The sequence below is a fragment of the Macaca mulatta genome, chromosome 6, assembly GCF_049350105.2.
Source record: "Macaca mulatta isolate MMU2019108-1 chromosome 6, T2T-MMU8v2.0, whole genome shotgun sequence".
Taxonomy (NCBI): Eukaryota; Metazoa; Chordata; class Mammalia; order Primates; family Cercopithecidae; genus Macaca; species Macaca mulatta.
The window spans coordinates 15,135,019-15,149,785 of record NC_133411.1 but is presented as its reverse complement, the minus strand read 5'-3'; the positions used below and the strand labels follow the sequence as shown (position 1 = coordinate 15,149,785).

Here is a 14,767-nt window from a genome sequence, read left to right as displayed (position 1 = left end):
GATTGCAACCACATAGTATTGGTACAATTGCATACTAGTGTATACTGGAACAAATGCATGGACTAAAAAAAATAGCTTGTCTCAATTAAACATTTTTGTTTTCTGAGATTTGACCTAGATTAATTTAAAGTGGTTTCTGTAGCCCAGGCCGGAGTGCAGTGGCGCGATCTCGACCTCGGCTCACTGCAAGCTCCGCCTCCCGGGTTCACACCATTCTCCTGCCTCAGCCTCCTGAGTAACTGGGACTACAGGCACCTGCCACCGCGCCCGGCTAATTTTTTATATTTTTAGTAGAGACGGGGTTTCATCGTGGTCTCGATCTCCTGACCTCATGATCCGCCCGCCTCGGCCTCCCAAAGTGCTGGGATTACAAGCGTGAGCCACTGCGCCCGGCTTAAATTGTAATTACTTAATTACTAAAGAATGTCGTAATTTCGAATTTGGGCGAAACACAAAACCACCTAACTTCCATTTACTGCTGTTGACTTAGGGAGGATGGGCACTTCTGCAGAACTGCCATCTGGGACTTGATTTCATGGATGAGCTGATGGACATAATCATAGAAACTGAGCTTGTACATGATGCATTCCGCCTCTGGATGACCACCGAGGTTCATAAGCAGTTTCCCATTACACTCCTTCAGATGTCCATTAAATTTGCCAACGATCCTCCACAGGGCCTCCGGGCAGGACTGAAAAGAACATATGGTGGTGAGTCCAGAAATACTTCTGAGTCTATAGGAGTTTTCTGTACTTAAATTGTTTTCCTAAAAAAAATTATAAAAGGATTAACTAGGATACGGTTATAGCAAATAGTACTGCTGTTTAACCTGATGGGGAGGTGATGGTCCTCTTTTGTAAATATGCCCCGGCACTGTTAACGAATCAGAGTTCATGATTCCTACCTTCTAGTTTCCTATTTTCCCAGTACTGCCCTATTTAAGCCCATGCTGTTCTCCAGCTAGACATAATTAACATCAAAAATGAACAATTTTGTCATTTATGGTCTCTGTGCTCCATACCTAAAGTAGTACAGTAGTCTCTTCCAAGAGGAGAGTCTGAATTACGGCGATGCCTGCCTGCCTTTCATTAGGGCCATATGTCAGAAGGTAGCTAAGTTAAAAATCCAGTGGCAGCAAACTCAGGCCCAAATGCCCCCATCATGACTGGGGCTGAGGTCGCTCTCTTGGCCGCTGCCTCTTTATGTATGGGATTTGTGGTCATGAAAAGAACATGGAACTTTCAGTCGGAAATCCTGATTCTGGCCCTTGCTGTTGACAATTACTTCGTTCTCTTGGGTGCGAGTCACTCAATCTGAGTTTCAATTTTCTCACGTATAAAATAGGGACAAGAGAATCTCTCCAGGAGAATTGAAATAAATTGTAACTAAAATCATGTATTTCATAACCATAATAAATATAATTATTGTATTTCAATCCGGAAAACCTGCAAAGAGACTTCTGGGGAGTTGTTAACAAGGCTGAAATTCCTGCCAATCCATAAGACAATGTGGGGATAAAACAGAGGTGGAAGGATAATGGCAGTAAAAGAAAATAAATAAATCTAATTATATATACAATATAGTATATGCATATGTATCAATCATTATTATTTGGAGCATGTACTCAGGTGCAAAGGGCTTCTATATATACTATCTTAATTAATATCAAATTAGTTAAAAGTATGTGCCCCAAGAATATGCTCAAAACAACAGTAATAATAATAGAGTAGTAGTTACAGTAATAGCGGCAGAATTTGTTTAACTGTCGTTACCTTTCCATCTTGATTTTGCCCTCATATGATCTTGCTAGATTGGCATGAACTTGACCCATGTTAGCAAGCTCCTCCTCTCCCCAAAGTCTCTTTGAAGATTTTTCAGAAAGAAATGGCCTCTGGGCACCCAAAAGTTAAATTATTATTGTCACTCGAGTGTCATAAAAATAATCCAAAGTAAGTGAATTTTAATATCAGGGACTTACAAAAATGATTACTTTTAAAAGTAGTGGAAAATAAAGACATTTGAGAGATGATACATTTTTCACCCAACTGACCACAACAGGTGTGAGCCAAGACCTGCTGGATGTGACCTCCGGGTCCCAGTGGAAGCCCATGTTGTACGCAGTGGCTTTCCTGCACTCCACCGTCCAGGAGAGGCGCAAGTTCGGTGCCCTGGGGTGGAATATCCCCTATGAATTTAACCAGGCGGACTTTAATGCCACTGTGCAGTTCATCCAAAACCACTTGGATGACATGGATGTCAAAAAGGTACTGCTGTGCGTGCTGCCTCGTGCCTCTGGTGGCTGTGGGCTTGGGCCATCAAGCTCACAGGACCTCCTAGCTTTGGGGTAAATTATATAAGAGAATTTGCTGTGCTTGCAAAGTCATCTTGAAGTCATAGCAATTTGGGTCACACTTGCCTCTTGGTTTCAGGAAATATTGGTCAAATTTTGATTATTATTTTATTTCTCAAAGGCAAGTTGACATTCCAAAGACAGCCTCAAGGGGCCTGTTGTCAGAGGGTGTGGGTGGGGAAACTTGTTCTTCAAAATCCTAAAAAATGAAAATGGGAGTCCAGATTAGTTTGAAGTGTGTGCTTTCTAAAGAACTGCCTCAATAAGCTCAAAAGCAAACACTATTTTCTATTTATATTGAAGTATGAAAACATACGAATGCATCAAGGAAGGCTATTTCAAATCATGGACATGAGCATTGAGTAACTACTCTTCTTTACCTTTTTACTTTTCTTTCTGCACTTTCTCTTTGCAGTACTGAGGAAGAATGCCTGACTAAATGAATGTTGTTGAAAGTGAATACATGGGTGTGACTTGGCAGGGAAATAATAATGCAACGGTAGTCAGTTCTACATAATTATTCTATCAATTGTCCCAGGGCGTCTCCTGGACCACCATCCGCTACATGATAGGAGAGATTCAATATGGAGGCAGAGTCACTGACGACTATGATAAGAGATTGTTGAACACATTTGCTAAGGTTTGGTTCAGTGAAAATATGTTTGGACTAGATTTCAATTTTTACCAAGGATACAACATTCCAAGATGCAGCACAGTGGATAACTATCTTCAATATATCCAGGTTTGTCAACTTCAGAATTTTATGCATAGAGCAAGTATCTGTAGCCATTTGAGTTTTGGGTATTAATTATACTCTCTGTGTTGCTTTTACCATAAATTTTAATGGTGATATATACTAATGCTTTTGCTGTGAAGGCTTTCTTTGTATTTTTATACTCAATGGATGATTAAAATGTTTATGTTTGTTCTGAGTGTGTGTTTTGTGTGAATCGTGTTTCCATCTTCCTCTTTTTTAATGCCCTAGGGAGGAATTTTCTTTGAGGAAGATGATAGATTAGGGAGATTTAGAACTAGGAGACCTACACAAATCACCTGGAGTTCTCTGTCTGTGAAACTTCGGCTGCCACGGCAGTAGGGCAAAGGCAGCTTCTCGACCCAATTTGTCTGTTTTCCAATCCATTTGACTAATCCCATGACATCTGCTCCTTAACCCTGGCCTAATGGACAGGCTTAAGGATATGTCCAGGAAGCTGCTTTGTGTAAGAGCTTCCTCCAAGACAGAGTTTCTCAACCTTGGCACTATTGACATTCAGGGTTGGATCATTCTCTGTCATAGGGGGCTGGCCTGTGCTGTTTAGCAGCATCCCTGGCCTCTGTCCACGGGATGCCAATAACAACCCCCTACCCAGTTGCAAGAACGAAAAATGCCTCCTGAAATTGCCAAATGTGCCCTGGGGGGGCAAAATTGTCCTTGGTTGAGAAGCACTGACATAAGAAGGAATAGGTAGATTTCTACAGGCAGTTTGGGAATACGTAGGGAAAAAATTCTGATTTTTAAGGTGACTGCGTCCTCTTTCTCTATACCTAAAATTCATTATATCATTATGTAGTCATCTCTTTGGTCTCTAAGATTTATCTCAGAGTAAACAAACTAAAACATAACAGCCCCAGAGAGCTAAATTTATCAGTATATTTACATGTTTTTTGATATATGAATGTAATGAGTTTATCATATATTACCACCTCTGCACTTTTATTAATTCAAATCAACAAATATATTTGTCTTACTGCACTGCGTGTATCTTTAAATCATCAGCACTGAATAGGAAAAGTGGCCATGAAGGTATAAATTTAGGGGTGCCTGTACATATATTTTTTATATAACCCCATCTCACAGTGCATTTGAGGTAGCTCATAAGAAGACATTATGCAAGAGGGAATAAAATGAGGGGGAGGAAGGGAGGGAAATATGAGTATGACAATAATTAAGTTAAGGATAAGATTCATACATAGAAATATGTGTCAAATTGTCAGTAAATTGTCCTTTTTTTCGAACAGTCGGGGGATCTTTTTGCCTGCTTCTCCTGCTTCTGCCTGTGTCCCACACGTCTCTGTCTCTGTTTTTTCTCTCTGACTCTGTTGCTTTCTCAGTTTATCTCTTTTCCTAGTCTGTCTTTTTCCTTGGGAGAGTACAAGTCCCACCTGCTGCCTTTATTTGGACCATGATTACTAGAGCTGTCATTTCCTGGTTTCTTCTAAACATAATAACCATTAGCTATACAACATTGATTTGGACAACTGGTTTGAATTCAGTTAGACCATCAGAAAGCAAAACACGAATCCACAACTCCCTTTCTATCTCGCATGTTGTGTAACAAGACAGTCTCTCTCTGATTCAGTTTTATTTGAGGTGCAGGTTGTAAAGAGCCGTGAGCCTAGTGTCTGTTCCTCAATGTTAATTGGCTTTTAAAGCAAACTTTTGATTATTTTCTGGGGAAATTATCAAGGTTTGTAACTTGACACCAATAAGACTTAAGTCAGTGTATATCCTCATAAAAGCATTTTTGTTTCCCAAGATAGTGAAGTTTAGACGGTGCTTATGTTGGCAGTCTGTACTTACCTGAGGTGTATGTTGTTCAGAGTTTGCCTGCCTACGACAGCCCTGAGGTGTTTGGGCTGCACCCCAATGCTGACATCACCTATCAGAGCAAGCTGGCCAAGGGCGTGCTGGACACCATCCTAGGCATCCAACCCAAGGACAGCTCTGGTGGAGGGGATGAGACCCGGGAAGCGGTGGTGGCCCGGCTGGCTGATGATATGCTGGAGAAGCTGCCCCCAGACTATGTCCCCTTTGAAGTGAGTTGATGAAATTCTAACAAAATGTCAGCTGGGGTTGGATAGCTTTGGTTGGGAGAGTGAGGAAGAAGAAAGGAGGGCAAAAAATAATTTTCCTGAAATTAAAAAATATTCTTTTAAAAACCAGCTTCTTAAAGAACCAGATAAAGAAGTTTTTGCATCCGTGAATGTAATGTAATCTTATATATATAAACCATATATGCATATATAAACCTTATATATAAAAACAATATATAAACCATAAGGAAACCTGTTGAGAATGTTAGTAGTTATGATTGATTTAAAAGTGTGTACTGATGGGTTAGGACTGCTTTTCTGAACCTTCCCTGAGGTACTTTACATTGCATTTGTTCAAAAGAAAGCGAAGTATTATTAAAACGCCTGATTATTAAAAAATATACTTTATGTAGTTTAATGTACACCTTAAAATTCAGGCCTTCTTTATTTCAGAGAGTCTACATTTATATCATTACTTCTGCAGCTTCTTCATCTCACAAGTTTTGGAAACTGGTATTTTTAGTATATAAGCAGTTTCTAAGCAAATTTATGATGATGAAAGTTAATTTTTGACATCTTTTTAAATTGCATTAATGTTTTTAAATTTTTTTCATGAATTATTGGGGTATAGGTGGTATTTGGGTACATGAGTAAATTCTTTAGTGGTGATTTGTGAGGTATTGGTGCACCCATCACCTGAGCAGTATACAATGCACCATATTTGTAATCTTTCATTCCTCGCCTCCCTCACATTCTTCCCCCCAAGTCCCCAAAGTCCATTATATCATTCTTATGCCTTTGCGTCCTCATAGCTTAGCTCCCACTTATCAGTGAGGACACATGATGTTTGGTTTCCCATTCCTGAGTTACTTCACTTAAGATAATAGTCCTCAATCTCATCCAGATCGCTGCAAATGCTGTTAATTCATTCCTTTTAATGGCTGAGTAGTATTCCATCATATATACACACACACAGACACACACACACATATATATATGTGGTATACATACATACTGCAATTTCTTTATACATTCATTGATTGATGGGCATTTGGGTTGGTTCCATGATTTTGCAATTGTGAATTGTGCTGCTATAAACATGCATGTGCAAGTATCTTTTTTGTAGAATAACTTCTTTTCCTCTGGGTAGATACCCAGTAGTGGGATTGCTGGATCAAATGGTAGTTTTACTTTTTAAAGGAATCTTGACAGTTTTCCATAGTGGCTGTACTAGTTTACATTCTCACCAGTGGCGTAGAAGCATTCCTTGGTCACTGCATCCATGCCAACAACTACTGTTTTTTGATTTTTTGATTATAGCCATTCTTGCAGGAGTAAGGTGTTATCGCGTTGTGGTTTTGATTTGCATTTCCCTGATCATTAGTGATGTTGAGCATTTTTCTCATATGGCCACTTGTATATCTTCTTTTGAGAATTGTCTGTTCATATCCTTAGCCCACTTTTGGATGTGATTGTTTGTTTTTCTCTTACTGATTTGTTTGAGTTCTTTGTGATTCTGGATATTAGTTCTTTGTCAGATGTATAGATTGTGAAGATTTTTCTCCCACTCTGTGGGTTGTTTGCTCACTGTGCTGACTGTTCCTTTCACCATGCAAAAGCTCTTTAGTTCAATTAGGTGCCAAGTATATATCTTTGTTGTTATTGCATTTGCTTTTGAGTTCTTGGTCATGAAATCCTTGCCTAAACTAATGTCTAGAAGGGTTTTTCCAATGTTATTGTCTAGAATTTTTATAGTTTCAAGTCTTAGATTTAAGTCCTTAATCCATCTTGAGTTGATTTTTGTATAAGGTGAGAGATGAGGGTCCAGTTTTATTCTTATACATGTGGCTAGCTAATTATTCCATCACCATTTTTAAAAAAGGGTGTCCTTTCCCCACTTTAGGTTTTTGTTTGCTTTGTCAACGTTCAGTTGGCTGTAAGTATTTGGGTTTATTTCTGGGTTCTCTGTTCTATTCAATTGGTCTATGTGCCTGTTTTTACACCAGTACCATGTTGTTTTGGAGACTATGGCCTTATAGTATAGTTTGAAATCAGGTAGTATGATGCCTCCTGATTTGTTCTTTGTGATTAGTCTTGCTTTGGCTATGCAGGCTCTTTTGTGGTTCCATATGAATTTTAGAATTTTTGTTTCTCATTCTTTGAAGAATGATGGTGGTATTTTGATGGGGATTGCATTGAATTTGTAGATTGCTTTTGGCAGCGTGGTCATTTTCACAATATTGATTCTACCCATCCATGAGCACGGGATGGGTTTCCATTTGTTTGTGTTGTCTGTGATTTCTTTCAGCAGTGTTTTGTAGTTTTCCGACTTCTTGGTTAGGTATATTCCTAAGTATTCTATTTTTTTTGCAGCTATTGTAAAAGGGGTTACATTCTTGATTTGATTCTCCACTTGGTCACTGTTGGTAGAGAAGAGCTACTGATTTGTGTACATTAATCTTGTATCCAGAAACTTTGTTGAATTCTTTTATCAGTTCCAGGAACTTTCTGGGGGAGTCTTTAGAGTTTTCAAGGTAAATGATCGTATCGTCAGCAAGCAGTGACAGTTTGACTTCCTCTTTACTGATTTGGATGCCCTTTATTTCTTTCTCTTGACTGATTGCTCTGGCTAGGACTTCCAGTACTATGTTCAAGAGGAGTGGTGAGAGTGGACATCCTTGTCTTGTTCTGGTTCTCAGAGGAAATGCTTTCAACTTTTCCCCATTCAATATTATGTTGGTTGTGGGTTTGTCATAGATGGCTTTTATTACACTGAGGTATGTCCCTTGTATGGTGATTTTTTGAGAGTTTTAATCATAGAGAGATGCTGGATTTCGTTGAATGCTTTTTCTGCATCTATTGGGATGATCATGTGATTTTTGTTTTTAATTCTGCTCATTTATTAACTTGTGTATGTTAAACCATTCCTGCATCCCTGGTATGAAAGCCACTTGATCATGGTGGATTATCTTTTTGATATGTTGTTGGATTCAGTTAGCTGGTATTTTGTTAAGGATTTTGGCATCTATGTTCATCAAGGGTATCAGTCTGTAGTTTTCTTTTTTGGGTATGTCCTTTACTGATTTTGGTATTAGGGTTATGCTAGCTTCATAGAATGAATTAGGGAGGGTTTCTTCTTTCTCTATCTTGTAGAATAGTGTCAAAAGGATTGGTACCAATTCTTTGAATATCTAGTAGAATTCTGCTATGAATCCTTCTGGTCTTGGACTTTTTTATGTTGGTAATTTTAAAATTACCATTTCAATCTCACTACCTGTTATTGGTCTGTTCAGGGTTATCTAATTCTTCCTGATGAAAGCTAGAAGGGCTGTATTTTTCCAGGAATTTATCCATCTCTTCTGGGTTTTCTGGTTTATGTGTGTAAAGGTGTTCATAGTAGCCTTGAATGATCTCTTGTATTTCAGTGGTGTCAGTTGCAATATTGCCTGTTTTGTTTCTTAGTGAGGTTATTTGGATTTTTTCTCTTCTTTTCTCAGTGAATCTTGCTAATAGTCTATCAATTTTATTTATCTTTTCAAATAACCAGCTTTTTGTTTCATTTACCTTTTGTATTGCTTTGTTTTGTTTCAATTTCATTTAGTTCTGCTCTGATCTTGGTTATTTCCTTTCTTCTGCTGGGTTTGAGTTTGGTTTCTTCTTGTTTCTCTAGTTCCTTGAGGTGTGACATTAGAATGTCAATTTTTATCATATTACCAGAGTTGGTTTTCTGGTTCCTTCTCATTTGGGTAGGCTCTGTCAGAGGGAAGGTCTTAGGCTGAAGGCTGTTGTTCAGATTCTTTTGTCCCACAGGGAGTTCCCTTGATGTAGTAGTCTCCCCCTTTTCCTATGGATGTGGCTTCCTTTGAGCCGAGCTGCAGTGATTGTTGTCTCTCTTCTGGGTCTAGCCACCCAGCAAGGCTCTGGGCCGGTACTAGGGGTTGTCTGCCCAGAGTCTAGTGATGTGAACATTGTCTGTGGGTCTCACAGCTGTGGATAGCGACATTTGTTCTGGTGGAGTTGGTGGTGGAGTGCAATGGTGATTTAATGCTCTGTTTTTGTGTTGGTTGACCTCCTGCTGGGAGGTGGTGCTTTCCAGAGAGCATCAGCTGTGGTAGTATGAAGAGAAACCGGCAATGGGCGGGGCCCTAGAACTCCCAAGATTATATGCCCTTTGTCTGCCACTACCAGGGTGGGCAGGGAAGGACCACGGGTGGGGGGGGGTGGGGCGGGGGCAAGGCTAGGTGTGTCTAAGCTCAGCCTCTCATTGGGCTTGTCCTGCTGTGCCTACTTCAGTTTCTTCAGTGGGGGTGTGTGTTCAGGAGAGGAGGCTCTCTCTTTCCCTCTTCTGCAGTTGGGGCATTCACAGTATTTGGGGTGTCTCCTGGGTCCTGCAGGAGCAGTCTGCCTCCTTCACAGAGTCTGTGGGTCCTCTTGGGATTGCTGCTTTGTTCTTGCAGTCGATCCGGAGCTAATGTTCACAATGCAAGCCTCTGAACACTGCTCTGTCCGTCCGAGTCAGAGCTGCAATCTAGTCTTGCCTCTGTCCCCCAATTGTTTTATTTTTTGACATCTTAATGAGTATTGTGGAAAGAGTTACCCTGATAGTATTTTTTTAAATCTTCAATTATCCTTTGAGTTACAAACAATTCAATTACGTATGCACTCACAAAAATTTTAAAAAATATTTACAAAACAAATAAAATAAAAAAATAAAACTATTTGATTAAACCAAGAGTAAGAGGTAGCTGATTTTCCATAGTTTTAAGAGATGACCTGGACAATCAATTGGTTCTTCTAGCACAGAACCACCCTATTTCTTTGTATTTTTCCCTTTCGTACCTCATTTCAAGAGGAATCCTGTAGCATTTTGTGTCTTCTGTACCCCCACTGTTTTCTACTGAGCAGGCTACTAATTTTGGCTGCTAATACTACAGACTGAACTTAAGGACCTTTAGTTAAGGGGATAATGTCCCTGGAATAACCTCTGATCACTTGCTTGGAGAAAAATCAATACTGTTGTCAGCTTTGATAAGCACTCTTCATTATAGGATCAGGAAAGGCGTCATTCATGTCTAACAGGGGTTGAAATATTTAGGAAACGACAAAAATGTCTAAAAATAGAATGATAACTACGTAAATAAACATGGTAAGTAGCAGGAGTTAGAAGAGTCTCCGTCCTTTTGCTGAATTTGTAGTGCTACCTTAAGTTATAGCAACTTGGCCAAGCACAATATCTGATACATAGAAGACTCTGGATAAATACTTGTAGGATGATAATGAATGGATGTGGGGTAGATGGTTGCTTTGATGAAAACAACAGGAAGCTCTTAAAAGAGAATTCTGGTTTCTTGAGACAGCCAGCAGAATGGCTGTGTGTGTGTACATGTCTGCTTGTGTGTGTCCACATGTGGGTTTGAAAGAGCTCAGATTGGCAGAAAGGGAGTTTCCCAATAAGTGCATTTGCTCTTTAGAAGACTACATGGTTGTGGTCATGCAATTTACATTCTTCTGTGAATTCATGGCTGCCTGTTCCTTCCCACATGGCATGAAAATTCGGGCTGGTCATCTAACAGATCCTTTTTTCTGTTTTCTTTTTTCTTTTTGCCATGCAATAAAATAGAAGCTTATTATTTATGGAATAGTAAGAATTCAGATCTGTTCAGAGGCCCCAGGGCACAAGGTCTGTAAAATCCTTAGTAGCTAATTGTTAACATGTGCTTTGAATGTCTCCATGGCAGGTAAAAGAGAGGCTGCAGAAGATGGGGCCATTCCAGCCTATGAACATTTTCCTCAGGCAGGAAATAGACAGGATGCAAAGGGTACTCAGCCTTGTCCGCAGCACCCTCACTGAGCTGAAACTGGCTATTGATGGCACCATCATCATGAGTGAAAATCTGCGAGATGCGCTGGATTGCATGTTTGATGCTAGAATCCCTGCTTGGTGGAAAAAAGTATGTATAAGCCTGCTGTTATTCTGCCTGTTCACCTGTTGTTGTGAAGAGTTGTAATTGGCAAGTGGAAAGCATCGAAGGATAATTTACTCAACATGGTTCTTTTGCATAGGGACTAAGCCCCTTACGACCCTGTACTTTTAGACCATAGGTAGGGAAGGAAGTTTTTTTTTAAGCAAATCCCACGGATCAGGTTCTCTGCTAGGACATTTTACATGCATTATTTTACTTAAATTTTGTATTTTATTGCTCTTATTTTACAGATGAGAAACTCAAGGTTTGGACAGGTTACGTCTTTTCTCAGATTACACATCTAAGTAGCCAGAGAATCAGAATTTGAACCCAAGCCCCTGGACTCCAAAGCCCATGATGTTGGTTTCATAGAAGAAAACTTGCCCCCTACCCTCACCCTCACATCAAAAGTCACACCAAAAAGAAAAAAAAAAAGTTTCTGCTATATGCTGTTGAAATGGGAGGAGTTCCCTTATCCCCCTCGCAGGGCATGTGACTGGGTGTGGCTCGGTTTTCCATGCCCTGCTGCTCAAATCCCTAGTGGGAGCATGCAGAGGGGCAGGTCGTGGGGACTGTTTTGGCGCTCCAACCCCATGGCAGTGTCTAGGGTTGAGTGTTTACAGCTCCCGAACGGGCGTGTGTTACAGTGCGCTCTTTCAGTTTTGCCATCTGCAGGTGGCTCACGTTAATCAGCTCAATTAGACCCTCTTCCTTATGGCAAGGACAGAGGGCTTTCTGTATCCTGGGTTCTTGCCCTAGTGTACTGGAAAAATTGGTTCATATGTGGGCTTAGAGGTTGGGTGCAAGGTTTTATTAAGCGGTGGAAGTTGCTCTCAGCAAGGTGGAGGGGGAGCCAGAAGGGGGATGGAGTGGGAAGGTGGTCTTCCCCTGGAGTTGGGCCACCCAGTGGCTGCACTCTTCTCTGACCGTGCCTGAGCAAATTCCATGTCATCCTGCTGTCAGTGGTGTTTGTTGGTCCTGCCAGTATCTGCTGGTGTCTGTCAGTGTGCTCCTCTGCGCTTCTGCTCCTCTTGACATCCAGCCACTGTGTGTGTGTCCACTATGGTCTCTTGGGTTTATATGAGCACAGGATGGGGGACATGGTGGACCAGAGTGGTCTTGGAAAATGCAACATTTGGGCATGAAAACAAGAGTGCCTGTTCTCACTTAGGTCTGTGGGCACAAGCCTGAGGGTGGAACCTTCGCCAGGGACTGTGGCCTTCTCTACCCAGCACTTCCCTGCCCCCCTCCAGTATCACTGTATCTGTAAATATAGTATGTAGTATGTATATATCAAACTCAGCGGATAAGAATTTAACAGCATGCTCACTGGTTACTTGTTAGTAATTGTGCTAAAGACAGATACAGTTTTAAGGAATAATTTTTCACTTGGAAAAGTAAAATGAGTTCCTGAGTGTCTTTGTAAGTAGGAAAATAAGTGTATTTTAGTAGAGGACATTTGAAGGGATGGAGCCTAAATGGTATTCTTCTCTTTGTTCTGTATTTGTGTGTGTGTGTGTGTATGTGCGCGTGCAATGTGTATGCATATGCACACCCATGTTATGGGGAGATGTAAGTGAAGTTGCTAAGATTAATTATGGTGGAAAAATACATAGGAAAAGAGTAGGAGGTGGTGTCTTCTATAACCTATTTCTTGGGAAAATCTGGATCTTCCCCATGGCTTCCTTTCCATCTGACTCCTGCCATAGTCTGGGGGCCTCCACACCCACAGCGTGAACCCAAGTAGGGCTGGCCTGACAGGTCACTCCCAGTGTCGCTGCTCCCTAGATTTTCAATTCTACTCCGCTTCCTCATTCGCTTGCCCTGCCACACCTAAAGGTTGGAAGGAAGGGGAAACTAGGACAGAAATGCAGGCATAGGAAGGTGACAGGATTCACCCCTTTGAGATCTCAAGTTATGAATGTGAATGAAACCAGCCTTCACCGGTGTGCATCACCTCCAGCTGGCTTCGACTGCCAGGAGTAGGCCTGGGAAGGCGGATACTTGAGGAGCTTCCGTGTTGTACACCCACCTGGAGAGTGCAGTGGCAGTTGTGCTGGGATTTTTTGGCTGCCATAACAAAGTACCACCGACTGGGTGGCTTAAGCAACAGAAATTTGTTTTCTTTCAATTCTGGAGGTGGCAAGTCCAAAATAGAACTGTTGACCAGCCATGCTCCCTTCAGAGTGTCTAGGGGAGTATCCTTCTTTGCTTCATTCTACCTTCTGGTGGCCCCAGGAGCTCCTTGGCTTGTGGCAGTCCTAGTCCAATCTCTCTCTTTGTCTTTGTGTGACTTTCTTTGCCCTGAGTACATTCACAACATCTTCCCTCTCTGCATATCTGTCTCTGTGTCCAAATTTCCCCTTTTCATAAGGACAGCAACATATTGGAGTAGGGTCACCCTTATGCCCTCATTTTCACTTTATTTCCTCTATAAAGACCCTGTTCCCAAAAAAGATCATGTTGTTAGGTGCTGGGGGTTAGGACTTCAACGTATGGTTTGGGCCGGGACACAATTCAACCCATGGTGGGAGAGGTAGCTAGCTCATGGACGCCATTCTCAATGGGGAGATTATAATGACAGCAGGTGAAGACGAGAGGCGAAGAGATGGGACAAAAACTGTTAAAGACTTATTTTAAAATTTATTTTACTTGACAAAAATTATATACATTTATGGTGTGCTACATGTTGTTTTGAAAGATGTGTATCCTGTAGAGTGGCTGAGCTGGGCTAATTAACATAGGCATTACCTCACATACTTAATTAACGTTTTCTTGTGGTTCAGACCTAAAAGCCACTCTCAGCAATTTTCAAGAATACAGTGCATTGCAGCCGGGTGCGGTGGCTCACACCTGTACTCCCAGCACTTTGGGAGGCCAAGGCGGGCGGATCACGAGGTCAGGAGATTGAGACCATCCTGGCTAACATGGTGAAACCCTGTCTCTATTAAAAAATACAAAAAATTAGCTGGGTGTGGTGGCATGCACCTGTAGTCCCAGCTACTTGGGAGGCTGAGGCAGGAGAATGGCATGAACCCAGGAGACAGAGCTTGCAGTGAGCCGAGATCATGCCACTGCACTCCAGCCTGGGTGGTAGATTGAGACTGTCTCCAAAAAAAAAAAGAAGAAAAAGAAAAACTACAGTCTATTGCCATAAACTATAGTCACCTTGTTGTAAAATAGATCTTTCGAATGTGCTTCTCCTATCTGACTGAAATTTTATACCCTTTGATCAACAACTTCCTATTCCCTCCCTCATCACCCCACCCTCTAGTCTCTGGTAACCACCATTCTACTCTCTATTTTTATGAGTTCAACTCTTTCAGGCTCCACACGTAAGTGAGATGATGCAGTATTTGCCTTTCTGTGCCTGGCTTATTTCACCTAGCCTAATGGAGATGGGACAAAATGTATGGATGAGGTGAAAATCATGGAACCAAAGAATCAGATACCATGCTTAGGTCAAGGACTGTCCTTGAATAAGTGAACTGGAAGTGGAGGTTATGGTTGAAGAATGGAATGTGGAGTGGGGATGGTGCATGTTGGATTTCTTAAGGCAGCTAAATAGCTAGCTCTTTTCTCCGTCTGAATTGCAAAGCAATTAAATGGCAGAAAAGGAGTAGTGTAGATTAGAGAACAT

The 14,767-nt window shown here is 41.2% G+C and overlaps 1 protein-coding gene across 1 annotated transcript in view; it reads left to right on the top strand.

Moving 5' to 3' along the window:
* DNAH5 (dynein axonemal heavy chain 5) overlaps positions 1 to 14,767 on the top strand; it is a 247,805-nt gene that overhangs the window by 218,574 nt on the left and 14,464 nt on the right. The window contains exons 72-76 of the mRNA XM_078004351.1: positions 491 to 710; positions 2,059 to 2,264; positions 2,889 to 3,092; positions 4,952 to 5,167; positions 10,903 to 11,115. Of these exons, the coding sequence (XP_077860477.1) occupies positions 491 to 710; positions 2,059 to 2,264; positions 2,889 to 3,092; positions 4,952 to 5,167; positions 10,903 to 11,115 (1,059 nt within the window). The remainder of the gene's footprint in view (positions 1 to 490; positions 711 to 2,058; positions 2,265 to 2,888; positions 3,093 to 4,951; positions 5,168 to 10,902; positions 11,116 to 14,767) is intronic.